This window comes from Cucumis melo, chromosome 9, assembly GCF_025177605.1.
Source record: "Cucumis melo cultivar AY chromosome 9, USDA_Cmelo_AY_1.0, whole genome shotgun sequence".
Lineage (NCBI taxonomy): Eukaryota > Viridiplantae > Streptophyta > Magnoliopsida > Cucurbitales > Cucurbitaceae > Cucumis > Cucumis melo.
The window spans coordinates 24,579,697-24,606,642 of record NC_066865.1 but is presented as its reverse complement, the minus strand read 5'-3'; the positions used below and the strand labels follow the sequence as shown (position 1 = coordinate 24,606,642).

The 26,946-nt window shown below is 35.3% G+C and overlaps 6 protein-coding genes across 11 annotated transcripts; 4 read left to right on the top strand and 2 right to left on the bottom strand.

Moving 5' to 3' along the window:
* The first annotated feature begins 2,451 nt into the window (after positions 1–2,451).
* Positions 2,452–11,515, top strand: LOC103482900 (protein DYAD). The gene is made up of 9 exons (XM_008439280.3): positions 2,452–2,589; positions 2,745–2,848; positions 2,949–3,616; positions 3,721–4,104; positions 4,414–4,531; positions 4,619–4,702; positions 5,502–5,987; positions 6,456–6,603; positions 11,107–11,515. Exons 1-9 carry the CDS (start codon positions 2,463–2,465, stop codon positions 11,187–11,189), a joined length of 2,202 nt encoding a protein of 733 aa, XP_008437502.3. The 5' UTR covers positions 2,452–2,462; the 3' UTR covers positions 11,190–11,515.
* LOC103482901 (8-amino-7-oxononanoate synthase) lies at positions 7,222–14,205 on the bottom strand. 2 transcript variants are annotated; one of them, XM_008439284.3, is made up of 12 exons: positions 14,047–14,205; positions 13,472–13,752; positions 11,808–11,947; positions 11,599–11,706; positions 10,262–10,500; positions 10,107–10,148; positions 9,560–9,647; positions 9,169–9,302; positions 8,518–8,606; positions 8,216–8,366; positions 8,052–8,120; positions 7,222–7,521 (listed from the first exon to the last, which is right to left on the bottom strand). In XM_008439284.3, exons 2-12 carry the CDS (start codon positions 13,719–13,721, stop codon positions 7,392–7,394), a joined length of 1,440 nt encoding a protein of 479 aa, XP_008437506.1. In that variant the 5' UTR covers positions 13,722–13,752; positions 14,047–14,205; the 3' UTR covers positions 7,222–7,391. The 2 variants fall into 2 exon arrangements, with proteins under 2 accessions (XP_008437506.1, XP_050945900.1); XM_051089943.1 differs by lacking the exon at positions 14,047–14,205 and having other exon boundaries at positions 8,216–8,360.
* Positions 13,998–15,813, top strand: LOC103482902 (PLAT domain-containing protein 3-like). Its single transcript, XM_008439285.3, has 3 exons — positions 13,998–14,176; positions 14,384–14,567; positions 15,115–15,813. Exons 2-3 carry the CDS (start codon positions 14,493–14,495, stop codon positions 15,598–15,600), a joined length of 561 nt encoding a protein of 186 aa, XP_008437507.1. The 5' UTR covers positions 13,998–14,176; positions 14,384–14,492; the 3' UTR covers positions 15,601–15,813.
* A 1,663-nt stretch (positions 15,814–17,476) lies between these two features.
* LOC103483080 (uncharacterized) lies at positions 17,477–19,274 on the bottom strand. Its single transcript, XM_008439512.1, has 4 exons — positions 19,177–19,274; positions 18,870–19,059; positions 17,986–18,079; positions 17,477–17,778 (listed from the first exon to the last, which is right to left on the bottom strand). Exons 1-4 carry the CDS (start codon positions 19,272–19,274, stop codon positions 17,477–17,479), a joined length of 684 nt encoding a protein of 227 aa, XP_008437734.1.
* LOC103482899 (uncharacterized) lies at positions 18,895–22,836 on the top strand. Of its 4 annotated transcripts, XM_051089941.1 has the most exons (6): positions 18,895–19,535; positions 19,789–19,842; positions 20,794–21,520; positions 21,606–21,755; positions 21,844–22,356; positions 22,432–22,836. In XM_051089941.1, the coding sequence occupies exons 1-6, from the start codon at positions 19,294–19,296 to the stop codon at positions 22,636–22,638; spliced, it is 1,893 nt and encodes a 630-aa protein (XP_050945898.1). In that variant the 5' UTR covers positions 18,895–19,293; the 3' UTR covers positions 22,639–22,836. The 4 variants fall into 4 exon arrangements, with proteins under 4 accessions (XP_050945898.1, XP_008437501.1, XP_008437500.1 ...); XM_008439279.3 differs by lacking the exon at positions 19,789–19,842 and having other exon boundaries at positions 18,896–19,535; positions 20,800–21,520; XM_008439278.3 differs by lacking the exon at positions 19,789–19,842 and having other exon boundaries at positions 18,896–19,535.
* A 1,167-nt stretch (positions 22,837–24,003) lies between these two features.
* LOC103482898 (uncharacterized) lies at positions 24,004–26,311 on the top strand. 2 transcript variants are annotated; one of them, XM_051089940.1, is made up of 5 exons: positions 24,004–24,581; positions 24,671–24,758; positions 24,843–24,966; positions 25,227–25,946; positions 26,087–26,311. In XM_051089940.1, the coding sequence occupies exons 1-5, from the start codon at positions 24,410–24,412 to the stop codon at positions 26,099–26,101; spliced, it is 1,119 nt and encodes a 372-aa protein (XP_050945897.1). In that variant the 5' UTR covers positions 24,004–24,409; the 3' UTR covers positions 26,102–26,311. The 2 variants fall into 2 exon arrangements, with proteins under 2 accessions (XP_050945897.1, XP_008437499.1); XM_008439277.3 differs by having other exon boundaries at positions 24,004–24,584.
* Positions 26,312–26,946: the final 635 nt, after the last annotated feature.

The window sequence follows — 26,946 nt, the reverse complement described above, 5'->3', positions numbered from 1 at the left end:
TTTTTTTTTTTTTGTTTTTGTTTTCTGATGATTATCAATCAATATGAGTCTTGAATTCAATCTCTACGTATTACTGTGTTTCTTCTTGATCTCTCAATCGAGTTTATGATTTTAATTTGTTGTAGTTTATTGATTGTTTTTCTTTCTTGGTTCTTGTTTGGAATGTTAGTTCATCCATGTCTTTAACTAATAATATATATATACCATCATTTTGTTGATTGTACGTACTTTTGAAATTTATTCCAAGTAAGTATACTAATCTCTTTTCTTCCAATGTTGAACTTCCTGGACTTTTGCCTCCATTTTTTAATTTGTTGGAATGTTCCTATACTGACACTTACTTTATTTGATCTGTACGGTGTTTCAAGAACTAGATATGGAATTGGTTTGTTGGTCCTCGTTAATTTTTGATCTAACTTGATCGAGCTGGATAGGTTTCTTAGTGTGTATTTAAGTTTGAATCGATTGTTTTAAGTGTGTTGATCATTTGTGGCTTACGTAGTGCAGGCATTTGAAACTGAGATCGATTTTGTTTAATTATTTTAGATCAATGTTTGAGTTGCAAAAACAGTGAAATAGTGAAAGGTTTCCGCAAAAGGATCAGAAATCTTTTGACCTAATTTTGCTGCTGTGTACTTCTATTTCCCTTTAGTTCGTCTACTTCTTTTTTGTTTTTTCCATTTTAGATAGGTGTTTCAACTATTTAAAACGTTTCCGGTCAACTCTGTGAGTCTGTTTGGTTGCTATTGCATTAATTATTTATCAATTTTAATAATAGTATATGAATCCGTTCTCTACTGTTGTTCGTTTTCTGTATCTCTGCAATTTTCTTTTCGTTTCTGAATTTCAGGGTCTGAAAATATTGCTATTTCAGTGCTTGTAAGCTTTTTCTTTCGTAGCCGCAATAATAAAATCATTTCCGTTAATAAAACAATAAAGCCTTTTGTATTGAACGAATCCTCACGTAGGAATTCCTCATTTCCTTTTTCTTTAAAACATGAACCGCAAATTTTCATCTGGAGGAAAAGCCTCTGTAGTCTTAATTTGGGCATGTGTATTTATTTAATTCGTATCTGTAAATTAACCAAATGCAAAGTCCCCATAACGATCTTTTTTTTTTTTTTCAGTTTTTGCATTCTTTTCAGATTAACTATTTTTATTTTCATTCTTATTTCATTGGTTCCACCGTTAACGAATTGTTACAAGGACAGTTTTTCAGGTTTTCAGAATTATGGAGGCAAGCTCGTGCGTACTTGATGATGCAGCTGAAGTTAGCACAATCTCTCTCTCTCTATGTATATCACATACACACACCTACAACTATAATATATTCTCATATTACCAATTTGCAATCCCACGCGCATTTATATTCGTCATGTGTTCACTGTCGTTTTTTTATACTACAATGATAAAATTTAACTTTCACTAAAGTCTCCTTGCTTGCATACAATATATTCAATTGTTTTTTTTTCCTAAAGAAAAAAGAGAGAGGTACATCCATAATCTAATCTACTCGAGCAAGGGCTTGTTTTATTTCACTTACCCTTTTCTTTTTATGGATAAACCATTTATTTCGGTTACTTGTGATAAACATATATAGAATATATATACAAAATAATAAAATATCATTTTGGTTGCTATAGCAAAGCTCATTCAATTTTAGTTTAGTTTTTTATTTTTATTTTAGTCAATGTATTATCAGTAAATTTTAAATTTAGTACCTATTTTTTCAAAAAATATTTTTGTTATCTATTGAATTTTCTTTTACTGTCAATTGTCAAATGTGAAAATTGTCTTTCACTTCTTTGCATTTTATTTGCATGAAAATTGTTATTATTATTTAATTAATTTTGAAAAAAATAATTTTATAAATTAAATTCAAGATTTATCGTAAGCGTACAAACGACTCAAATTGTTCAATTAAAAATATTTGAACAAAAATGGAACAGTTAGAAGACCAAAATAATTTTTAACTTGGTAGTAATATATAAAGGAAGGATAAAAAAAAAAAAAGAAGGGATTAAAAAAAGGACGCCTATAATTAATGCACATACTTTTATGTCCCCAAAAAGGATATTAACTTCTGAAAATTTACTTTTTCTGCATCGTGTACGTGTCGCAGCTAAAAAGCACAATATAGCTAATGATGAGATTAGAAAACCACATGCACGTAACAACGGATAATGCAAATTTCTCTTCCTAAATTTTTGTTTTGTATATATTTGGTGCATGATCACACACGCGCACACATGGAGCCGGGTAAATTGTTACTATGAAAAACCGTTTTAGGTGCATAGTCTGGGCTAGTATATTGTAGAAGGGTTTGTTTCTCGGTCATTTGCATTGAAGGGAGTCTGTGTGTGTGGTAATGAAATTAGTAGTCGATATATATTTATAGGTTTTATACTTTGCTACGAAAGAAAATTGGGTATTTTAAATTTGTATTTTTGGTTGAGCAGGATATGAAATTGGCAATGTACTTGAAGAATAGACAGGAACATAGCTCCGTAGACGCCGCACAAACCCCTGCATCAGCCAGACATGCGCTGCCACCATCTTCAGCTGTGGCGACCTCGAGTTGTACCGCTGGTAATGACAGCAACCTCCACTCCTTCTGCTTCGAGATTTTCATCTACCTTGTCCCCATTTTACCCTTTGCTTCGTTTAAATTTATGCATATGATGCCACTGTGGTAACGTTCGGATAACTGTGATTCATCTTCTCATTTGGCCTTTGTGAACCAGAGGGTTACCTGGAGCAAATAAAAGTGGGTTCTTTCTATGAAATAGACCACTCAAAGCTTTCACTTTCTACCCCAGAACAGCTAAGGGCAATCCGTGTAGTCATGGTATTTTACCAAATTCGCACAAACCCATATATATTTATGATCTTAATTAGGCATAAAATTTCATCCTTTTAATTCGTTCTTTGTTCATTTGATAATGCAGGTGAGTGAAAAGGATGAAGTCAATGTATCCTTGAGATACCCAAGTGTTTATTCGCTTCGCACACATTTCCGTAACTGCAACAATCCAAATGGAAAAGGGCTCCCTGGACTAAATGAGAAGTATATAATGAGTTCAAACATTGCTGGAGATGCACTCTACCGGAGAATAGAAACCGCGGAGATTGAAAATAGAAGAAATTCCTGGAGCTTTTGGATCGGACCGTCGGAGAACACTGAGAGAGATCGAAGCTCGGGTTCTGGTGGGGAGGTCAACAATGCAGTATCAAAGAAGGGGATTTGTTGGTCAGAACTCAAGTTTACTGGGATGGTCCAGTGGGGTAGCCGGCGGCAAGTTCAATACATAGGTCGGCACGAAGATAAAAAGATTGTAGTTTTGTCAAAATCGGTCGATCAGCTGGATGAAGCAAAAAACGAGAGTTTAGGAGAAGTGGACAAGAAAACAGATCAAGAGGACGAGGAAGAAATATTTAAGGTCATGAAAGACACGTATGGAAAACGGAACAACCTCAAGAGGAAACGCTACAGCCCTAGAAACGTTCAGAAGAATCTCAAGAATGCACCTCCTCAAAAGAAAAATGGGGTAAAACTCCGTAATACAGGTAGGAAAAAAGAACTGAAGAAATCCATTGACAGATGGTCGGTTGAGAGGTGAGAAACCCTAACCACAATCGAATATTTACTCGTTTTAACTTTGAAACTTTCAAATTAGATTAGTCGTCTCTTAATGGGTTGCTTTAATCATTCCATTGAAGATATAAATTAGCGGAGGAGAACATGCTGAAGATTATGAAGACCAAAGGAGCAGTCTTTGGGAACCCAATACTAAGGCCAGCCCTGAGAGCTGAAGCTCGAAAGCTGATTGGTGATACGGGCTTGCTGGACCATCTACTGAAGCACATGGCCGGAAAGGTGGCACCTGGTGGAGCTGACAGATTCCGTCGCCGACATAATGCCGATGGTGCAATGGAATATTGGCTGGAGAGTGCCGATTTGGTAAATATCAGAAGGGAGGCTGGAGTGCAGGATCCATATTGGACACCGCCACCTGGTTGGAAGCTGGGTGATAACCCTACACAGGATCCCATTTGTGTCAGGGATATCAAGGAGCTCCACGTTGAGATTGCCAATATTAAGAAGTAAATTATTTCTTTCTTTTCTATGGCGTTGTTCATACATGTGGATGGTCATTTTTTCCTTGCTTCGAAATCTCGATCTCTTTCCTCAAGTTCTTATCAGAGTTGCTGTCTGAGGAAAAATAATTAAATTTTGCATTTGGCTGCCCCTAGTAATCACCTTATACATGTTCAAAATACAATTTTAAATTGTCCTTGACCCTACTTTATCCTTTATCTTTTTATGATCTAATTTTTCTATATCTGTTTAACTTTCCCGAAATGTTGGTCTTGGATCTATATTGCACTGTTTCATTGGGTAAAAATGTACAGATCCATTCAAGAACTGGCATCTGCAAAGCAACAAGATTTAAATATCGTGACTAAACCGATTTCCGATGTTACATCCACGAGTCTGGACCACGAAATACATTCCTTGACTGCATTAAAGGTGATGATTTTGAAAAGGACTAGTTAGTTCTTTCCAAGGCCCAATTACTCTTACTTATTATTTCATTTTATACATGCTTAATGACAGGAAATCTACAACGAATTGATGAATAAAAAAGTCAAAATCGAGGAACAGCTAATAGAGATTTCACTATCACTGCGTGGAATGGAGGTAACCAAATACGAAGCCCACAGCTTTTTTTTTTATTATTCGCTGATATTCTCGTGGTATGAAATTTCTGTATCACTGCGTGGAATGGAGGTATGAACCACGTGTGCTTAGGAGAGAAATTATATTGCAAATTATGTTCAGGATAATTGGGGAAAGTCTTATTTTTGTTTTGTTTCTCTTTTTTCTGATATGAGGACAGGGCGGTTTATAGAATAAATTATGATGTCAATGTTACCAACAAAAATGCACAAGTTCACACTACCACCTTTTAAGACACCCCATCGGAGAAATACAAAGCGATTAAATGGCACTTTTCTCGTACTTTTTTACTTTTAGAAAGAATGAACTTGCCTACCGATGTAAATTATAACGTAGCTAGAACTTACACGTGTCAGGGGTTGGACAGGCCAAATTATTTCATGAATATTGAACTGTGTACTTATTTTTTTGAAGAAGGAATAGTTTATTTATTTTGACATAGCTATTGAATGATGCATTGCAATCACATATTACTATATATGTACGATGAGGCCACAACTTAAAATAGTTTTTTTTATTATAATAAAAAATAAAAATAAAGATGAAAAATATAACTCCTCTTAGCTTCCCCGGGAAATAAGTTTAAATTTAAAAGAAGGGCCACCTATTCGGTAATCACACATTATCATTTGAGTACTTGACTAATAATCATACATGGTAGATCATAACTTAGATATCTATATTCTACTGAGATCGGTGATAGGCATATACCATTAATGCGATGAACAATTGCATTAATTACAAATGTCTAATAATGCAGGAGACGACAAGGAACCTAAAATCAAAAGTGGAGGAGGGAGAAGAAGAGGGTAATATGGTCGGAAAAACAGAGGACAAGGCAGCAAAAATCCGAAGGCTAAAGAGTGGGTTCAGGATTTGCAAACCACAGGGTACGTTTCTATGGCCAAATATGGGAATGTCCCCTCAGCTGCAGGACGATGAACCTTATTTTGTGGTCCCAACCCCACCTTCAGTTTCTTCAACCACCGCTGCACCACGCCTAATCTCACTCTCACCTTCACCCTCCTCTCTTGGGCCCCACCCCACATCCCCTGTTAAACCATTGGCCATGCGTCCACTCACTACAACCACTACCACGGCCACTTTCTCAAATATCACAACAAACCCTAATCTCATCAACCTTAATGAGGTTCCTCCTCATGGACCTTGCGACCTTGCTTTCTGTGGGACACTCACCTACCAACGGAGACACTCCAATGCTACCGCCTGCCATGACTTGCCAAATGTATGCGTCTCTCACTCTTTAACCCTTATCCTTAAATTGTTTGATCTTAATTTATCATGCGTCTATTTTTTTTTCTTTCTTTTTTGAAATATTTTAATTCTTTTTTCTGCCCTGCCATCCTCTATATCACTCTTTGAAATTCACCTTTATTTGTTATATTTTTATAAAGAAAATTAACAAAAATACTATTACCACCCACATGTTATCTATTAGTTTTATTTTGTTATCTATTTTTTTTCAAATGTTTTCAAATTTAAGTAATTTTTTTAAAAAATAGTTTTTAAATTTTTTAATGTTTAATCAAGAAAGATGAAAAAAAAAAATACAAGTTTAAAAACTAGAAAGTTATGAAAAGGTGGGTTTTTTTTTTTTTTTTTTTTTTTTTTTTTTTTTTTTTTTTTTCCATTTTGAAGTTTTTAAGCAAATTTCATTAATTTTCTTTTTGACACCATTTTTATGTGTATGCAGTTGGTATGTGGAAATCAAGAGAATGATGGTGTGGAAGGAAAGGAATGCTCAGGGTCTCCTTCCTCCACTCCTTCGTGGTTGCTGATGAGAGATAAATGGTTGTTGGATCTTGCAACCTCTAAATCATCTCTAGATCTATTTTCAGAAGGTGAGTGATTTGACTTTGGTCAGTTTTAATCAAGTATGTTTGGGGATTAAAATATAGATAAATAGTTCTATTATATATCAGCCTAACTTCATTTAATTACCTGTGTTTTTGTTGGGGGACGGTATACGGTACAAGTATAATTAGTGTTATTGTAGAACCTAAATTGACAAACAGGAATTTGGAGGAAATGGTGATTATAATGGTGTTAGTATATTGCATTGGTATTTGTAAAATTGCTTAGTCAATCCCAATACTACTAAAGAATACTAGAAATAACATACGACAAATGTGAAATTCGAACATCGAAGGAAGATTTTTTTGTTAGGGGGTAGAAAATGTTAAATAATGGATTAATTGTGACAAATTAAGACTTCTCAAATGGTGGGAATTTTTTTTTCATCAAAGTATTGGTGTATTGTGACGATTTATAACTTTTTTTTTTAAAAAAAAGAAAAAAATACAAGTTGAATTTCTTGAATTTAAAGGCCTTTTAGAGCAAATCTCCTAGATGGAATTGCAAGGTCACAATTTTAAACTCAAGTATGGCAGTTAAATTTTTTTTTACTAGAATCAAGTACAAATATACGAGAAAGAAAATAAGTGGAAAAAAAACTAAAATTTACGTAAAAGATTTATTAATATACGAATGAAAATCAGAAAGCAATTATCTATGCCAATGGTGGGATTAAATCACAAACAAGAAAGGGACTGAAAATTTTCCCACCGGCTCAAATAATAAATTCATAAGCTTAATAAGGATATACAAAATTTTAGCTTAAGAGTATGCACTACAATCTTGCAAACCTATTAGAATTACCATTGATAGCGATATCTTGAAACCTAATGCACTGCAAGAGTGCACTGGTCAGCTTCTTCACGTCTTCTGTCGTATGCGTTGCACTCAAGGTCACCCGAAGCCTGAGATAGGAGTTGACGACACACTTGATTAGATCAATTTAACAAGTAAAGGTTTTATATCCTTAAATGTACAATTGATTAGTCCAAAATCAATGCCTAGCACGTTGGCTTATAATAATACAGTATTTCCTTGAAATTTTGATTTCAACATTGACATTCACCATCTCAAACTTCTTGAGGGAGATTTAATTGGTTTCTACGTGATAAGTGGTACGGACCATTGGCAGATGAAGTACGAGGATTGGAAGAGTGTGCATACTCTTAAAGAAATCAGCTCCATTTTGAAATAAGAGTGCATTTAATGTTTTTCATTATACAAAGGCCCAAGGGATCAAAATTGGTCATGTTTTTTCTTTTTATAATAGAGTGGAACTACAGGAAATAGATCCCCTCTAAGATCAAATGAACAATCGCATACACTGAAGTTTAAGAATCACATGAAAAAGTTTAAGAGAGTAATGCAAAGTGAATATGGCAGATGAAAATTGTCAAGTAAAAAATCAAGGAAAATCTCAAGAAATAAAGCAAACCTGCATGAGTTGGCTGGAACTGTGGGAGGCCTTATAGCAGTCACATGAAAACCGGATTTCAGCAAATGCCTGTTCTCCAAAAGAAAAAAAAAATGTATATAACAACAATAAAGCGACACATACGGTTGAAATAATAAATTAAATGAGTCGGGGTGACATAGCACCTGCTGGCTTTCAATGCCTTCCCTTCACTGCCTACAATAAGAGAGATTATGGGACTTTGGATTGGGATTCCAGTCAAATCACGAAAATCTTGCACCCGATTCCAAATTTCCCTTCTTCGCCACATTTCCTTCTTCGCCACCAAAACTGCAGCTGCTAAGACATGGTCTAATTAATAGCATGGAATTTCAAGATTGGATAAATGGTACGACTAGGCAATGTGCATTAATGGTCTCTTCAGAGATTTGCATTAAAGTATATAGTTAATGTTGAAGTCATTGGAGTGATAACAAATCTACTCTACCATGGCCAGCAGCAATAAGAGGGATGGGTGCAGCAGTTGAAAATATAAAGGACCGGCCCCTTGATTGGATGAGCAATTTCCATCTTTTGCTGCTCGTGTCGAAGGAAGAAAATCATAAAGCCAATCAAAATTAATTTTCCAAAACTATGGAAAAGAAGCATAGAATGTGTTGCCTGTTAATACATGGGGGAACAGAACACAATCACATAAACAGGTGGATGGAAAGCAGGCTAAATGAAATTATCATTCTCTAATTGAAAAAAAACATAGTATTGTAGAAAACCAAGCATTCATCTACGCATAAGACAAAAGGTCAAGGGCCTAACAAAAAACATCCCACCCAAACCAAAGGAGCCAACCAACTAACTAATATAAAATTGAGCTAAACGAGTAATTACATTCTTTGAGACCCGACACCATAAAGGAATTAAACCTAGCTTAGGTAAAAACCACATCTCCTCCCAAGCTCTCTCCAAGTCCCTAAAATTTCTATGATTCCTTCATATGGAAACAAGTGTTCAGTCATGGACTCATTGGGCATTTTGATAGCCAATAAGGAGATTGTTAATGTCGATCATTGCACCTGAAATTAAATTCTAGATATTTTTAAAGTGAGACAAAGGTGATATAATGAATGGCAATAACAATTACCTGCATGCAATGAACCCACCAAAACACCCTGCTGCCTTGCTCAAGGTGCCAACACATATGTCAACGTCTCTTTCACAATTGAACATCTCGGCTACACCCCCACCATTTTTGCCACAAACAAATGTTCCATGAGCCTGACATTTGCATGAACAGTAGTACTTAGATATATGCTTCTTACATATAGATTTAGCTTTTGACTCAAACAATGCATATTACAACTGATACGAAAGCTCTGACTAAAAAAATTAAACGAAACGTGCAGAAGACATGAAAAAAATTATACATTACACCATAAATGGAATTGATAGCAACAAACTACTTCCAAAAGATCATAATGCCTTAAAACAGCTTCAAACAATTCTAAATAAAACATTGAGTTCAAAATACTTACATCATCAATAACTAACAAAAATCCATGCTTCTTGCGAAGCATTGCAAGCTCCTTCATGGGTGCAAAGTCTCCGTCCATGCTAAACAAGCTGTATTATGAATAGGATACATGTCGAATACCGATTTCACACTAGCAGTTAGGAAAAGGAAAAAGGTTTGGACATAATAAATTCAGTAAAAGGCTAATGGAAGATGTTGCAAGAGATATAAGATTATACTAAGTAGCACAATCACCAAAGTTGTAGACTACCAAATAAGCTACTGAAATGGCTGCTTTCATTTGACCAAATAGAACATCATCCCAGAGAGCTGTTTCATATTAGGAATGAAGTTCACTGACCATTAGCAAATACAGTGATTGACTCTAAGTGGGTATGTTCTGTGTGAGTTCCTATGGATATTAAAGCTTTGTGTTCACTATATCAATGAAAAGTTTGCTATTTTAGAAGAACGACACACATTAAGTTTGTTGGTGGCCGTTATATAGTCAAGAAAATGAAAAGAAAGAAAAGATAGAGTAGAAAAAACCACTTGTATGCAGGACCAACCTATCAGTTACGACAACTTTCTTTGTAAGTGTGCAACTTGATCTGCCCAAAAGAAAAAAAACAGTTATAATTTGGAAGCAGGAACAAAGCATCTGAATACATCAAATTAACATATAGAGAATGAAGTTAGAAAAAGGTAAAAAGAAAAAACACACAATAAGTCGTTAAGATGAGCCATATCACAATGCGTATAGATGAACAGCTTCACATTTCTTTGTCGCTCCGCAAGACGAATGCCATCAATAATAGAAGCATGATTCAATGAATCAGAAAATATGGCAATCTTCTGATCATCAAATGAAGCTTTGCCTTCAGTTAAGAGCGAGCCAATATTTCCTATCGCTACCATCAATGCCATATTGGCTGCAAATCCAGTAGGGCAAAGAAGGCAATCCTAGAAACATTAAAATTATTTCACAGCTGAGCACACATATAAAATATGAATAAGCAACAGAAGGGTTGAACCTTAAAAAAATCAGAAAGAGATTCCTATTATCCATGATACATGCAAATTACACAAACAGAACATTGATCCAATGTGCGAATTGATTGCTTCAATCATATTCCTTCATGCTATATGGTCCAAAAAAAAGTTAAATGTTCATGCTAAATATGTCTACCTTGAATTTATAAACCTTCAATGAGACAATGCTCTAATGAACCTGGAGACAGATATTACTTAAACAATGATAAATTATCTGTTCAGTTTTCACAGTTGAATGTAGAATGTAGTAGTAATGATACTGAAGTATTTTTTATATTCGGTTGGGTTGGTAAAATTTGCAACGTTATACAGTCAAACTTATGTAGTCATTTTGATAATGTGAATTTACTTAGATCGGGTCATATGTATATAGAAAGTTCCAACCTTTTGATTCACCTAACTGTTCTTATTTTACATTGCAAATGGCCATTCACCTTTCCCAATGAATATTTTGACAACAAATCAAAATGCTGGAGTTTTCAAAATATTCACTAAATGAAACAGTATTTTATACAGATATTGGGCCCTCACCTATGGCAAGAAGAGAGGCATCAGGAGAAACTCTTGCTAGAGCACCTTCAGGCAGGCATTTGCAATGATGGCCATATAGTCACAGCGGGGTGTCAGAGTAAAAACTGGTTGTTTTTGTGTTTAGTTTACCAAACTAGCCTCAATATTTTATCATCTGTCAGAAACATATGTTGAAGCTTTTAACTCTTAAAATGTGTTTCGTTTTGTATCATAGTGTTTTTCATTTCCCATTTGTAAATATCGCACTAAATTGCAACTTCTATTTATTTAATTGTGACTTGCTTCATCAAGCAACATTTGACATCTCTAAGTTTTGACAATTATGAGGTCTTTCAAATTACACTTGTGTCGTGTTTTGTAAACACTGAAATCAATAATCAGTAATTGCCCTGGATTTATCTGTGTTCATAATGTGTATACACTAGATGAGAGTACTTCTGATTAAAGCATTAATACTATATAACATTCAATACATACCTCTTTCTTCTTTAATTTGGCCAAGGATGATTCTAGCAGCCTATGATGGAAGGTATATCCACATATCAGAGCAGAACCCCTGGGGCCCATTCTATGTTCTAGGGCTGCCTGGTTTAGAATGGAGTTTCAGGCACTTTACAAAAAGAATTAATAATACATGTACAATAGAGGCAGAATTTCTTTTGAAGAGTTAATATCCTTAAACACACCTTTGCAGCCGCTCTTCCTATTGTTGGATGGGAACTTAATCCTAGATAATCATTTCCAGAAAACAGAACTAACTTTTTGAATTGATGAGGATGTTCCACAAGACATTTTATGGCACCACCTTCAGTTACAATCTCATCTCCTATAAGAACACAGAGCAAATTTACATAAAACAAAGGAAAAGTTAATTCTCTGAAAAAACACCAAGCAGGTACGTTGAAAGAATAAAAAATAAAGGTCCCACTGTCCCAATAATACTAAGCCCAATGGCAATATAGGACATATAGGACACTTTTTTAAGGAATAAAATAGTTTCATTGATGATATGAAAATTTTCCCTTTTATTTAAATTATTTTGCACAGGAAAAAGTAATTTCAACAACATGGCATCGAATATTAGAATAATATGCGAAGTAGAAACACCATATGACACACAATAAAAGTCAAGATAAAGTAAATGAGGGTTGGAAGAGTTTGTTATGGGTCGAACGACATGTTTAAATGTCTCTCTCTCTCTTTTATATGCCTTTGGGAATATACAAAGGCATATAAAAAAGAGAGAGAGAGACTCCAAAAAATGCCTAGATTTGCTCATAACTAGCTATTATATAATACAAGATGCACCACTGATACTTAATGCCAAACAGACTTTGCCATTCGAGTCAGACAGTATGAGTGAAAATTGTTTTGATATATTTTTTTGATCTTCTTTGGTCATATAATCACAACTATTCCAACAAAATTAATCACATACCAACATAGGATGATTCAAAGACCTTACAACTAAATGCTTAGATCTCTCACTGACTTCTATATAATCAGTTAGAACCCGTAAGATGCCTACTTACTTTCTACAAGCCAGAGATCTCCATACCAACATTTTGACGACAAGGGTGACAGAGAGAGGCTTGCATCATCATAAGTAGGCAACAACCAGAAGGTGTTGTTTCCATAGAAAGTAAGAGGTTTAAGGTAGAAGTTGATAGCAGGTACAGAGGTAGGGTAGCAAAACTAGAAATAACACTCTCTTTTCCCATCGATTGGATTATGGCCAAATTTAGATGGGTTTCAAATTCACAGGTCAATTAAAAACAAAAGTATAGGACTTTGCTCCTTCAAGGTCCATGAGTCTATAAAAATGGTGAACCTGTTAGGTAAATTTTAAACTTCAAGAGCCTATTTGGTAAAAAATTGAAAGGACGAAACTTATACCTAAACTGAACTATTTGATTAAGCTCAACAGTGCAGAGAATCCCAACCTCGAGCATGTTGATTTCCCTTGACACTTTAGTTGTTGTGTGGATCACAAAAAGTTCTTTTATTTTTATTTTTTGAAGGATACGGAACTTTTCGTTGATAAAATAAAAAGAGGATTAAGTTCTTAATTCCAACTCCCCTATCATTTTATTTTAGCACCTATAGTAATTAGGTATGGCAATAGTATTTATATACTGTCGAACCATTTGCACATAACAATTGAAATGGTCGGACGTTTTTAAATTAAAACATGCATGGGATATAACAAACAGAGACAGCCACTACACAATTCACACACAAAGCATCTGTATTATATTGACTCACATTGCACAGACAATATGATCAATTCAGAATGGGTTGAAGCTGTAATGCCATCTCATTCCCACATAACAAAAGCAAGGAAGCATACCGGAACTGGGAATGTCAAGAAGCCATTTCTGGACAGTGGACTCTGCAATTTCGACCTCGACAGAGGCCCTATCCCATGGTTGCATTTCATCGAACACCTTCAATTCATCATCTTTCTTCGCTTCAATAGAGGCTTCGGGATTGAGTTTCTCGAGGGATGGTGTAATGGGTCTCAAAGACCGGAGCAATTGGAGCAATCCAAGCTTAGCAAGCGCCTCTTCTACACAGCAATCCCACACGCTCATCCCCATTTCCCAGGAAAAACTGAAGAACGATGCAACTCTGAGGCAAACACAAAAAGAGAAAAGTAAAATTTTTAAGGCGTAGCTGAAAATTTGCTTTGAATTAGTTTAACTTTGATAGGGGAAATAGGGTGGTTGGGGGAGTGTTGAAGCATTGTGTTCGTCATAAATGTTTGTAGAAATTATGCAACAAAGAAGAGGGTTTTTCAAGTAGGTCTTAGTTAGGTGATTGGTTCATAGGAATTAAGGATTTGGATTTTGTTGGATTGAATGTTTGGTTTGATTTGGCGCTTTTGTCCCTTTTTGTGAGAAAAAATGCAATAAAAAATTTCACCTTTTAGAAGATCAATGTTTTCTATTTCTTTCTGTTTTAAAGTTAAAAGTTCAATAAGCCTAACATTTTGGCCGGAGAGACCCTAGCATCTCTTCATCAGATCATATGCACATTGCTCCATAGTTCATTTGTAAGTATTTTTGGCCGATTTACAGTACAAGATTCATTTTATTGAGCGGAGAAATTCGAATTATACTTCTATTCTAACCTATATAAAAAAAAAGCCATGAAAAAAATGAAGAAATAAAAGTTGTAATTAAAAACTAATTTTGATCATGTTGAGCTGTATTTGCTAAGTCAATCAAAAGCTAAGCGTTAATCTCTGTCCTAAACACAGAGTGGCTAACCACCTTCTCCGCCCAATCGGAACAGTATATAAATCAATCATCGCTATCTCCTTCTGCCCTAATTAAATCTCTATACTGCCACCGGAAAAAGTAAGAAAAATGGCGTCTTCTTCTCTCTGTTTCTCCATTATCTTCATCGCTCTCTTCTTCTCTGCAATGGCTGATAAATCTTCCGTAAGCTTCTTCTCTTTTAACATATTTCTTCGCTTTTGCTTCTCATCGTCATTGGGTTTTCGTTTCTGTCTTTAGTAATCGAGTTATGGCAACATTTCAGACTGATTTTGAGTTGTGAGTTTACGACAGGTACTGATTGTAGAAATGTAGTTTAGACAATGATCTGATTTCTGCGTTGGTGATTTTGTTGATTGTATTAAACTGAATGATTGGTTCATATTTCAGATCGATTAAGAGTTATGAGAGGCTAATTATTTGGAGAAATGTTGTTTGGAAATTGCAAGATGATGTTCCGATTAACTAATTGAATAATGAATTAAGCGAATGATTCACTTTTCTGATTGATTATGAGTTGCGAGAGGGCAGTTGTTCTGAGAAATATTGCTTAGAAAATGGGAAACAATGCTCCGATTTCTACGTTGATGATACACGATACAGAACTGAATGAATGATACGATCCAAGTTAATTTTAAATGTTCTAAATCGCCGTAATTTCTGAACGGAATTGTGTTCTATGAAAAGTGATGAAAGTGTTTTTCCGGCGCAGGAGAAATGCGTATACACATTGTACGTGAAGACAGGTTCTATTCTGAAGGGCGGAACGGACTCGAAAATCAGCGTGAAACTCGGCGATTCAAGGGGCCAATCGGTGGAGATTTCGGATCTAGAATCGTGGGGGCTGATGAAACAAGGACACGACTATTTCGAACGGGACAACATCGACATATTCAGCGGACGGGGCGTGTGCTTGGAATCACCGGTGTGCCGACTGAACCTGACCTCCGACGGATCGGGATCCCACCACGGGTGGTACTGCGACTATGTGGAGGTTACGTCGGCGGGGCCGCACAGAGCATGCTCACAGACGGCGTTTTACGTGGACCAGTGGCTGGCGACCGACGCGCCGCCATTTCAGCTGACGACGACTCTGGACGGGTGCGATGATTGGTTGAGTGGACATGGACCGTCGAGGCATATGAATAGAGGAAGGCTGGTGGTTTCCGGTTCCAGAAAATCTGTTGCATCGGAGTGAATTTGATCGGAAAGGCGGGTGATCTTTTTCTGGCGGTTGCGCAATGTGCGGAGTTTTGGGAGCATTTTGCTGCTTAATTATTAATTAAATAATGGACATTTTCTTACGTCATTTTCCTTTTTTTTTTTTTTTTTTTTTGAATTTGGATGATAGGTGTAAAATTTCTATAATTTATATTGAGAGTATACCATTGGATTTTATATGCGTATGGAATCATATAGGTAGAGATCATAGAAGTTTGAATTCTTCCCTCTCATATATTATATATATATATATATTTAAAAATATATATGGCGTGGGAAGATAGATAAGACCTTAAACTTTTGGATGACGATTGGGATCTCAACACAAGTTTATAAACTTGAATAACTTTGTTGATATCGAGATAGCGACGCATAATTGAATGTCTACATTTTAATAAAATTTAAAATCATATCATATGTTTATAAAATTGTTTGTGTGAATCTTTTTGTCTATGTTGGTGTGGAAATTTTGGATAGAGACTGGAGGGTTACGTATTTCAACCTACTTCTCTAGTTTAGACTCATCTCTAAAGTTGGCTTATGTAAGAGTATTTACATTGGTGTGATGTGAAACCGACTACAGTTCGATCATAAGTTAGCATATGGATTATTTAGCTAAGCTTAGTATAGAGAGAGTTAGCTTTTCCTACTTACCTCTAAGTTGCATGGTACCACAGTGAGTTCTGCTTGGTCGTCTCTCCTTATGAAACTCCACTAGTTCGCGTGATTGAACCATAACCTAGGAGATTGACTTTTCCTCTTGGGACTCGTAGGTTCCTATGCTGACTAGGGGTGTAAAGAAAACATGGTAACCTAACAAATTAAACTTGGACTACCTAAAAAATATGAAATTTTGAAGTAATTGGGCAGGTCACAGGTTCAACATTTTCGCTCCATCCTTGTTTGCTTAGACCTTTGTCTTTCATTCAATCTCATCTCACCTCACTTTCACGTTTCACCTCGTGTTCACTGCTTAAAGTCTCAAACCTCGATAGTTTGAGACCTTTCTCGACTTCACTTGACATTTTGCTCATTCTCAACTTAGACCTCACCAATCTTAAACCTTTCACTCAATCTCGCCTCTCACAATCACACTACCCAGTCTCAAATCTTAACTCATACCTCACACTCTTGTCTCTCAAATCAAATTGTTCCCTCTCCCTCAAATTTCACATTCTCTCTTACTCTCAATTGCTTTCTTGACTCCTAACCCATTGGCCAATCTAACCCAGTTTAAAAATACTTGAGTTGGATTGCTTTTTGTAGAACCGACAAGGTTGTAAGTATAACTAATGTGAAATGACTTATTAGTCCAAAGAAAAAAACTCTACCCAGCCCAACACAATTCGTGTACATCCCTAATGTAAACTTTTAGACCTAAAGTCTCAACACTTTATTAACTTTTTAAAAGAAAGAAACACCTTCCATTTATCCATTTATCCATTTATCAATTTTAGAAAGGTATTCAAAATGTCTTTTATCAAATTCAATAAAAAAATAATAGTTCCAAGAACTTAACGAAGTACTATTTTAAAGATTTCTAATAAAAGAAAAGACATACAGCTGGATTTGGTTGAGCTCTAAAATGCAAACATTTGTAGTCCCAAAATTTACATTATTGACCTTTAGAAAACCAAAACTAGAAACCATTACAGAGTTTCTAAAACAGGAAACCAAAACAAAAACGAACACCATGAACAAAAATATGCATAACTAATTTAAAGAAACTTTAGAGTATCAAAATCCAATCTTTCATAACTTCAAAAAAAAAAAAAAAAAAAAAAAAAAAAAACTGCAAAAAGATCAAGAACAGATTGGATCAGTTGAACAAAGTTTTGATGTCGTCAAATTGATTAAGAAGAAGATGCCTTATGGGCTCGAGTCACCATCACAACAAGCAGCACAACAATGGAGATTAAGAAGGAAGTTCTTAGCTTTTCCTCCAACACATTCATTCCTTCTCCACTCCTTTTCTTATCATCATTTTCATTTCCATTCTGAAACAAGTGGTTCATCAGCTCTGCGATTCTCTCAATCACTTCCATCACTCTTGTTTTTGTGTTGTCGAAAATCCATCTAACGATGTTCGTCGACTCATTTTCTGAGGGTTTGTCGGGAGAGGTTTCCTCCAACTTTTGGGGAACTTCGTCTTGTGCTGCACGAAAAGGAAATAGACGAATGAAGTCCAATTTGTGCTATGAGATAATTTTGTTCGGCGTAAAGGAGATAATCATTTTAGACTTTATTATTATCTTGTTACTTACAGTCGTTCATATTAATTGGTTAAGGTATATATCCTTGACAAGAAAGATTAGAAGTTAAAATCTCTAAAGAAAAAGAACGGATCATGAAAAGAACCAACCTTCATAGAACGAGTTCCTAAGATGTTGCACTGCTTCATTGTTCATTATTGCATCCCAAACTGCTTTATCCGATGATACCGACATAACCATTCTCTATGTATACAATGCACAAAAGAGAGATAAAAAAAAGTTAAACTGTTAAAATCATTTTTCTACTATTTTATTTTAGTTTGACTTTAATAACTCAAAATCTATTTATAAGTAATTTAACACCTTTATAACACAATTTCCATTTATTAAAATGGATTTTGAAATACTAAACACTTTTTTTTTTCTGCGATTTAAAAAACAACAAAGATGATTTTTAACAGATCTTAGAATGAGTCTCAGACTCTCAAACTCAACAATAAGAACATGTACTCTTCTCTCTTTAGGTATATATAATGTTAGATAATAAATAAACACTCATTTTGAAATAGTAAAGTGAAGAACAAATTACTTCAAAATTACTATATAAAAACTAAATTAAATATTACTTATTAAATACAAAATTTAATTGATGAGTGTTCCGTATAATGGTTAGTCGATTCAACTAATTACATGACAAACTTAAAATTTAACAAAATAAAAAAAAAAAAAATTAAGGATATATTAGTATTTTTGAAGTCCAAACACCTAAGTGTCACAAAAATGAAAATTCAACAACTATAATGCATTTTTTAAATTTTGTTACTAAATAAATACAAAATCAAAAACTAAATTTGTAATTTAACAAACAATAATATATTTAACCAACAGTAATCTATTGAACCAAATAGAAAAAATAAATAAATCAAAACCAATTAGTAAAATAGTAGAAATTAATCCATAATTGCACTTTTCAAATAGGGGATTCCATTTTTATGATATTGTTAAAGATAAAGGAGCGAATAGCAAAGGTCACCTGAACTGAAGGGTCAGTCTGCAATAAATGAAAAGCATCATAAACCCTTTCAACTCCAAACCCACCCAACCGCAACTCCAAACACGGTTCAACCCAATCCACCTCCGACTCGACCGGCGAAATCCGGTTCACCAAACCCGTATACTTCCTCACGTCACCCGCTTCATCGTTCTCCTCCTGTCCGAAAGCCCTATACTCCGCGAAGTTCAGTTCGAAAAATCACAAGAAAAACACACAAAATTCTATGGAAAAAATGGAGCTAGAATTCGAATTCGTACTGGTGAATCGCTGAGACGGCGCCATGAACCTCATCCAACGTCGGAACGGACCATTCGATTGAGTCCTCAGAAACCCTAGCGGCATTTTCAATCTCAATTCCGTCTTCAGTAACCCACTCGAACTCATCACAGTGCGGATTACAGAAATGCCAGCCGGTGGGAACTCCGTTAGTGGCGGAAATCGGGCACTGGCTAAGGGAAGTGCTCGACGACTGGCTGTGGAAATTGGCGGAGCCGCTGGGGCGTCGTGTGGCTCTGGAAGTGGAAGTCGGAGAGGAAGGTCGGTTTGCGGGGGTACTAGCGGCTCTGGCGACGGCTCTACCGGCGGTTCTGATGATGTTTCCGGCAGGTCCACCTCCCATGCTTTTACCGCGGAACATGATGATCGGTAAAAGTTTGTTTATTGTTGTTCAATGGATGTGCTGGTGTGTGCCATGACTTTTGTTGTAGGAATATGAATCTATTTCGTTGTCTTGAGGAATTGTTTATTGTTTCTAGTTTTGGAAGTTGATGAAGTGTTGAATTGAATCCATTGCCATTATCGCTCTGTAATTTTCTTTATTTGTGGGACTGTTGTTTTGATTGTGTTTGTCTTATTCTTTTGGGTTAGAATTTATCATTTGGGATGTGGTTGATGATAGGGATAGGAAGGCATGGTATGGTTTTGTTATCCATTTCCATCCCCGAGGGGTAAGGTAAGGTTTCAATCTTCAATTAGGTTAAAGTCTTTTTTTTTTTTTCATTAAATTAAAAAAAAAATTAAATTGCTTTAAAGAATAAACTATTTATGCTCCATAAAAAAATCACAAAAAGGCAAAAATTCATTACACATCCTTTTCTATGAAATATAAATATTTTTTTTTTCTATTTTGCTATTTTTGACAATTTTCTTATACTTTATTTATTTGATTCTATGACCCATCTTTTAGAGGCACAGATGAAATTTGATACCATGTATAAAATCATGAGTTTTTTGATCTTTTACTTGCGTTCTATGTGAAATTACGGAAACAATCAATCAAAGCACTCATGGTGGCCCTTGGCTCTTGACGTTCACTCCTCTTGTTACTTTATCTTGCTCTTCTTCATACTTGTTCTTGTTGATTCTATCCTTTTTTTTTCGCCATTCTCAATCTCAATACTTGTTTTCGCTTCTCGCTCGTTTAAATTTTCAACTCAAATATATAAACGTTTCATTTCTTTCTTGTTTTCTTATTTTCACTTTCTCTTTATCAAACACTTGAACTTGTTGATTTTGCTAATTCTCTTGAGTTGTCGTTTGGTGTTTGTCATCCTCCTCGAGCACAAAACTGTTTGGATTTTCTCGACTTTCTCCAATACGATATCACTGTTGATACTCTATTGATTTATAATTTTTTGTTTTTGTTGAATATGGTTTTAGAGTTTAGGTTTTTGTTGTCGTTCTCACTAGTCATTTTTTTAAAGCGAAATAGAAAAGAGTTTAAGAAGGGAAGTTGATAGAGTAACAAATAGAGAGAATCAAGTTGGGTTTAGAGTGAAAGTTGATGAGGGAGAATGAGTATCAGGTAGCAATAATTTTACAAAATTAAAAAAATTTAGCTTGCCTTCTAAGCTTTTAATATATATTTTTGTTTGAGTTCAATTTTACTTGTTTTTACATGTAGGACTAGAATGACTCGAGGTTTGAAGATTTCTCCTAATAATCGCTTTCCTGGTCAAGCTTCAAGCATGTCGTCGCACATTGGGACAGCGAACAAGATTGTCAAAGAGAAGCTTACCCCCAAGCAACTGGACTTGTTCAAAAGGACTGTATTTGGACGGTTTGTGGATATGGATCTGGTTTTCAGCAGCCCATTAGTCCATCATATTTTATTACGGGAGGTGAAGGACGAGAGGCCAGATGCTATGAGCTTCAATCTGAATGGTATTATTGCCACCTTCTCCAAAGAAGAGTTCTTGTTGGTGACGGGATTGTGGCCCTCACCTACCAAATCAGTTCGAAGGGTTGAAGCGTCTAAATCACTAGGAACAAAGTATTTCGGTAATGAGTTGGTGGTGGACATGAACCCCATTACCTTTGAGGAAAGATACAAGAATTTGAACTTCTACGATGACTTGGACGCAGTGAAGGTTACATTGGTTTATTACACTGAGTTGGCAATGATGGGGAAAGACAGGACAAAGAGTATAATCAACAAATCACTATTGGACGATGTTGAGGACTTGAAATACTACAATAGTCTCGATTGGGGACATATATTATGGGAGAGGACATTGAGGGGCCTTCAAAATGCACTAAAGAACAAGGTTGATATGTACAAGAAAAAGGTCAAATTGAATAAGAACTATAATGTAAAGTATAGCTTGCCTGGTTTTCCTCATGCATTCCAGGTATTATCTATTCCATGTGTTACATGTTTTATAATCTTTTATTAAGTTTCTTACATGTTGGACTGATGTTTTATGTTGTTTGTAGGTGTGGGCATACGAAATCATATCATCAATGGCAGCTGGTAGAGCTGTTACTCGACTGAACAATGATGCGGTGCCTCGCTTCTTGAGATGGTCATGCTCGTATTCACTTCCTTCCAAGTTATTGCAGAGAGACATTTTCAACTCTACGAGGGTATACACAAACCCCGTGTCTTGCATGTAAATAGGGGAGACTTGATTTTGTGGAATCGACCTTATTAGCTTATGTTTGGTTTATGTAGATAGTGATCTCTCCTGCACTTGTTATGTCGGATGCGGAAAAGCAATTTAGAGACACCCAGGTTGATGAACGACCAGTGTATGTAGCGGACCAAGCCGAGAGGGCTCCATCAGTGATTGACATCTCCGAGGAAAGTGATGGCCCAAAAGATGCTCAGGGTCAATTCGATGACCATGATCTCCACAACGAGGATATTTCAAATCCTCATTACAAGCATCTGCAGGGTCCACATGCTAAGCATGAGCGCAGTGACAACTGCGATCCCCACGATAACCATGACATTGATAACAATTCCGTTCGTTTCATGAGGGATCATGTGGAGGATCATCTACCAGAGCCTGAAATGAGCATGAAGAGGTGCAAAAGGGAAGGAAAATCACGTGAGGAGCACAAGCACAACGTCTTCTCCCATCTGAAAAGCTTAGATGGTCGTATCTCAAGAGTTGAAGACACATTGAAGGAGATGAAGTCGGACTTGCAGACCATTACTTCTCTATTGCGCTCGTATTGTAAGGTATGTCTACTGGTGGCATGTTTTCATAATTATTTTGGCTTGAAAGTGAAGTAACAAAATTTTCTTATTACGTAGAGCAAGAACGTGTTTAATGATAAGAATGGTGCTTGCGAATTGGATTCCAGGCATCCTGAACCCACATCTCCCACAGCTCCTTCACCTCACATCGAGACTACTACTACTAGTGGGTTGGATGATGAAAGGGCCATTAGAACAGCAGAGTGTGAAGTTGTTCAAGACATGGAGCTCCGTAAATGGGGTTTCAAGTTCACACTTGCTTAAGTATATATTAAACATATCGTAACTTGTATTTCACTCGTAGTTTTTGATTTGTACAAAAGGCTCCAGGTTAAAATGTAAATTGGGGATGAAAATTTTTGGGACAAAATTTAGAAAAGACCCTATGAATTTTGTCTTTGTATTAGAAAAATATCTATTCCCTTACGGAAGTTGCAATATATAAATATTTCAAAACTTTCATCGTAGAGGAAATTCATTAGAATATTGGATGGGAATTGATTTTTTGAACAATGCGATCATGACTTGAAATAAACATTGGATCATGGTTACTATCATATCGTCTCACATCTCAATTTTTTTCCATCATCCTAGCAAATTCTAAACTCCAATCGTAACTTTGAAATATTTATGAAAGGTAAGAGGTAGTCCACGTATAAAACTAAACCACCGTTGAACTTGTAAAATGTACCAATCTTGACTCTTTTAACTTTCCATTTCCTCAATTTATATCTCAACATTCCATTTAGGAAAAAGAAAAATGTAATTTTAATTTTCACCCTTTAAAAGTTCTTGCTCCAATATTGTTTAAAAAGAGTTTATTACATCTATGATTCAATTGATTGAAATAGAATGTTTAGGGTCAAATTGATTTTCCCCAAACAAAAATCTATTTACTTGAGTTCAATGATTTTATCTAAATTGATTGGAAGTGATCCAACTCCATCCATAGAACTTCTAAATACGTCTTGATTCTACAACATTTGAACAAGATCCACTTCGTTGCATCTTAATTTAGTTTTTAAGAGGATGAGAACAAGATCCACTTCGTTGCATCTTAGTTTAGTTTTTAAGAGGATGAAGTATAAACAATAAATCTATACGAAAAGAAACAACTTATCTCCATCAAAAGTAGTTAATGTATCCAATCAAAATCGAAGAAACAATTACTTAACTATAAAAATATTGATGGATATGTTAAACTATTAAACATTTATGTTTGCTAATAATATGCAGGCCATTACATTCAATGGACGGCATTGGCTCAAGCCACAAATGATTGATTATAAAACTGTGATCTATAGAAACCTTTTTTTTTTTTTTTTTGGCTGTAATTTGACCTTTTCAATTGGTTATTAAGTGAAATTGTACTGTTTTATTTAAGTAATTTAGCAAAGAACGAGGAATAAAAAAGATATCAAATCACTTGACACAACTAAATTGATATATGAAATGATCCAAATGTTCGAATTTCATTTAAAGAATCTATAGTTTAATAAGTTTAACGGTGAGTTAAATTTCTCATATTCTCAAAATTTATCAAAAATATTAGGTAAAATTATATAAAATATCGATTTCAATTGTAACTTAAAATTTAAAAAATGAAAAATTTCACTTGGAATGTAGGTTAAATTTGATAAACATATTCAACTAATTGGCACATCAATTTACATGAACATTTTCACACATTAATTGCATCCAAATTTGATAATTTTAAAAGTCTCTAAGTGAGGGAAGACAAATATGTTGTATAGATAGAGGAATATGGTTATCCAATGATTCTTAGAGCCGCACTCCCATTTTAAACACTTTCATAAATTCTAAAACAAAGACATCGAAGATGCCGGCAGTGATTCTTCCATTTGTCTGAATTTTCGCTTCTAACAAAGTGTCCTCTTATTTGTTCTTAAAAGCACCACACATCCGCTACCACTCCAGCAAGTCTCCATTACCATTCATTCCATATCCAGAGAACAAGTTTCTATAAAAAAAAAAAAAAAAAAAAAAAAAGAAGAAGAAGAAATTAAACTCCACCATGAACAATGGCAATGGCAGCAAAAACAGATGGATGATGGGTCTTCATTCAAAGGGTCGAAAGGAAAGAGACAATGAAGATCTCCATCTGTTCCGAGAGCTTTATAAGCGCGACAAGGAACGTACCGCCTCCCTCCTCCTTCTTCCCGTTGATGACCTTGAACACAACCATGGTGGTACTTACCAATTCCATGGTCTTCATCATTCAAACCATTCAGTGTTTTGTTAACTTTCTTGATAAGCTTATTAAAAATTTTTGCAGGGAATTCTCCATTCTACAGAATTCATTCAATCAAGAAAGAATCTGGATTAGGACACCTTTTCGAAAGCAACAAAAACGACTATGATTGGTATTAAAACTCATCTTCCTCTGATTCAGAGTTTGTTTAATTGGTAAATTTTCTTATCTAATCTTCATGAATTGCTTAGTGAAGGCTTAAAACACCACCAGCAACTCCTTTATTTCCATCTTTGGAAATGGAAGCCACTGCTCCTCCTTCACATAATGCTCATCAAGAGACGCCACTTCTCCAGCCTCTCTCACAACCACAGTCACAGGTGCTCTTTCTTTACAAAAGTTTCATCATACAAAGAATCATAGAAATGAGAATCTCACTGTTTTTATCCAAAAAGCCACACCGTTGGAGATGTCCTCCCTGGTCCTTATTATTTAGCCACCCTGAGACTTATGACTCAACCGACCACATAATTAGCTCTTGATTCTCTTCTATGGTGTCTCTCAACCCACATATATCACTTAATTATCCATTTAATCTCATCTCTCAGTATCACCAAATCTTTTGTAATTTTCTGGACAGGCTTCAAGCAATTCAGAATCAACAAAGAAAAGCAGTGGAATTGAGAAATCTCCAATCATAAAAGCAAAAGTACCATCCAGGTCCACCACTCCCAGTCATCGACCACGCATCAATTCATCCATTGATCCCAAAAACACCAAAAGAACCACAAACCCATCTCCAAACCCAAGCCAGAGAATCGATCAGACATCGCAAATAGACTCCACAATCAAAAGAAACAACAACATGAAACCCACAAACGTTAAAGAAAGTTACACAGATTACCTAACATCAAACCTCTCGAAAGGATCAACAAACAGTGTAAAGCCAAACCCAAACCAAAACCCAAATCCAAGAAGTAGAACTACATCCCCAATTGTGAGATCGACAATAGCATCTCAAATTCCAGAGTTCTCAAACGAAACACCTCCAAATTTAAGGACCGACAGATCGAGCTCGGTGACGAGAGGGCGGCAACCAGGAAACGTGGAGAAATCAGAGACGAACCCGAGAAGGCAATCGTGCTCGCCGAGCGTGACGAGGGGGCGGAAAGTGGAGGCGGCGAAACAGGAAAAGAACAGAGGAGGAAACTTGAGCAATGATCAGAGAAGAACTGAATCGACGAACATTCTTGGAAGTAGAATGGTTGAGAGAGTGATGAACGCGCGAAAAGGAATTGGAAATGAGCAGAGAGATTCCAAGCCGTCGAGACGAAGCGGAATCGGAGAATTCAGGCAAACGGTACGAATTCTTTCTTTCCATATTCTTCCATGAATGACCCAAAAAAAGAACTTGAAAAGCTCCCCCCTCCTCACCATTTTTGAAAGAACTTCCTTCCCATGATTGAATTACGCTTACTTAATTGAAATTCTATAATACAGATTCGTCAGAAATAAGGTTGGGAGAAATAATCAGTTCTACATCACAAGGATGTTCAACAAGAAATGCAAAGATCAATGTGATTTTCTAAAGAAAGTTCAAATACGATGACAACTTTTATATAAAGTCAAACGTTGTATTGTAGTGTGGTCGATGTGTAAAATATTGTACTTTGTTATACATAATCTCTTACATTTACATTTTGTTAGTATTATTATGTTTACTTATATACTATTGTGCTCACCATTACTTCTGCAAATAGTATTAGAGCAATGGTAATGATTTTGGTTGTAACATGTCAATATTATTTTGAAATTAATTAGATGTTGTATAGATGGATTTGGAATGTAATTACCGTACTAATCTACAATGGCTAACCTTCCTCCAAAAAGAAAATCTAAATCGAATGTTTTTCAAAATAACTATAATTTACATACTTAATATAACAAAAAAAATTCGTAAGTACAAAAGATCAATTTGTTGCCAAAATGAATATAGTTTAACATAAAAATTCTAATATTATTGTCGAAGCTAACAGTGGTAGGTAAGTAAGAACTAAATTTAAAATTTATGAATTTTTTTTTTAATAATGCATTTTAAAAAAGTAATGTCAAACATAGGGTGGGAGGCAAAGTATTAACAAAAATAGAGTGATTTTGTGGAAGTCGTGTACCCTACTCGACTTTGCTAGGAAATCGTGTGTGGACCCCACTCCCTTCTTTTTTAATTCAAAGATATTCAATATATATATTTATTTATTTAGTATTTAATACGTAGGTCCCACACATATTAAATATATATTTATATATTTATTATTTAATACGTGGGCCCCACAAGTTATTTATTTTTAAATTTAAATATA

Bases quoted from the DNA above. Each gene is read 5' to 3' on its own strand.
- LOC103482900 (XM_008439280.3), top strand. From the start codon at position 2,463: ATGAAATTGGCAATGTACTTGAAGAATAGACAGGAACATAGCTCCGTA. The intron at 2,849-2,948 runs GTATTTTACCAA...TTGATAATGCAG, and splicing joins GGGCAATCCGTGTAGTCATG to GTGAGTGAAAAGGATGAAGT. The intron at 4,105-4,413 runs GTAAATTATTTC...AAAAATGTACAG, and splicing joins GAGATTGCCAATATTAAGAA to ATCCATTCAAGAACTGGCAT.
- LOC103482901 (XM_008439284.3), bottom strand. From the start codon at position 13,721: ATGGGGATGAGCGTGTGGGATTGCTGTGTAGAAGAGGCGCTTGCTAAG. The intron at 11,948-13,471 runs GTATGCTTCCTT...GTGTTCTTATAG, and splicing joins TCTTGACATTCCCAGTTCCG to GAGATGAGATTGTAACTGAA. The intron at 8,607-9,168 runs GTAATTGTTATT...CGACACGAGCAG, and splicing joins GGTGGGTTCATTGCATGCAG to CAAAAGATGGAAATTGCTCA.
- LOC103482902 (XM_008439285.3), top strand. From the start codon at position 14,493: ATGGCGTCTTCTTCTCTCTGTTTCTCCATTATCTTCATCGCTCTCTTC. The intron at 14,568-15,114 runs GTAAGCTTCTTC...TTTCCGGCGCAG, and splicing joins CAATGGCTGATAAATCTTCC to GAGAAATGCGTATACACATT.
- LOC103483080 (XM_008439512.1), bottom strand. From the start codon at position 19,274: ATGAGTTCGAGTGGGTTACTGAAGACGGAATTGAGATTGAAAATGCCG. The intron at 19,060-19,176 runs GTTCATGGCGCC...CGCGGAGTATAG, and splicing joins CCGTTCCGACGTTGGATGAG to GGCTTTCGGACAGGAGGAGA. The intron at 18,080-18,869 runs GTGACCTTTGCT...TTGTATACATAG, and splicing joins AGACTGACCCTTCAGTTCAG to AGAATGGTTATGTCGGTATC.
- LOC103482899 (XM_051089941.1), top strand. From the start codon at position 19,294: ATGCCAGCCGGTGGGAACTCCGTTAGTGGCGGAAATCGGGCACTGGCT. The intron at 19,843-20,793 runs GTAAGGTTTCAA...TTTTACATGTAG, and splicing joins TTCCATCCCCGAGGGGTAAG to GACTAGAATGACTCGAGGTT. The intron at 21,756-21,843 runs GTATACACAAAC...TGGTTTATGTAG, and splicing joins ACATTTTCAACTCTACGAGG to ATAGTGATCTCTCCTGCACT.
- LOC103482898 (XM_008439277.3), top strand. From the start codon at position 24,410: ATGAACAATGGCAATGGCAGCAAAAACAGATGGATGATGGGTCTTCAT. The intron at 24,759-24,842 runs GTATTAAAACTC...TGCTTAGTGAAG, and splicing joins AACAAAAACGACTATGATTG to GCTTAAAACACCACCAGCAA. The intron at 24,967-25,226 runs GTGCTCTTTCTT...TTTTCTGGACAG, and splicing joins TCTCACAACCACAGTCACAG to GCTTCAAGCAATTCAGAATC.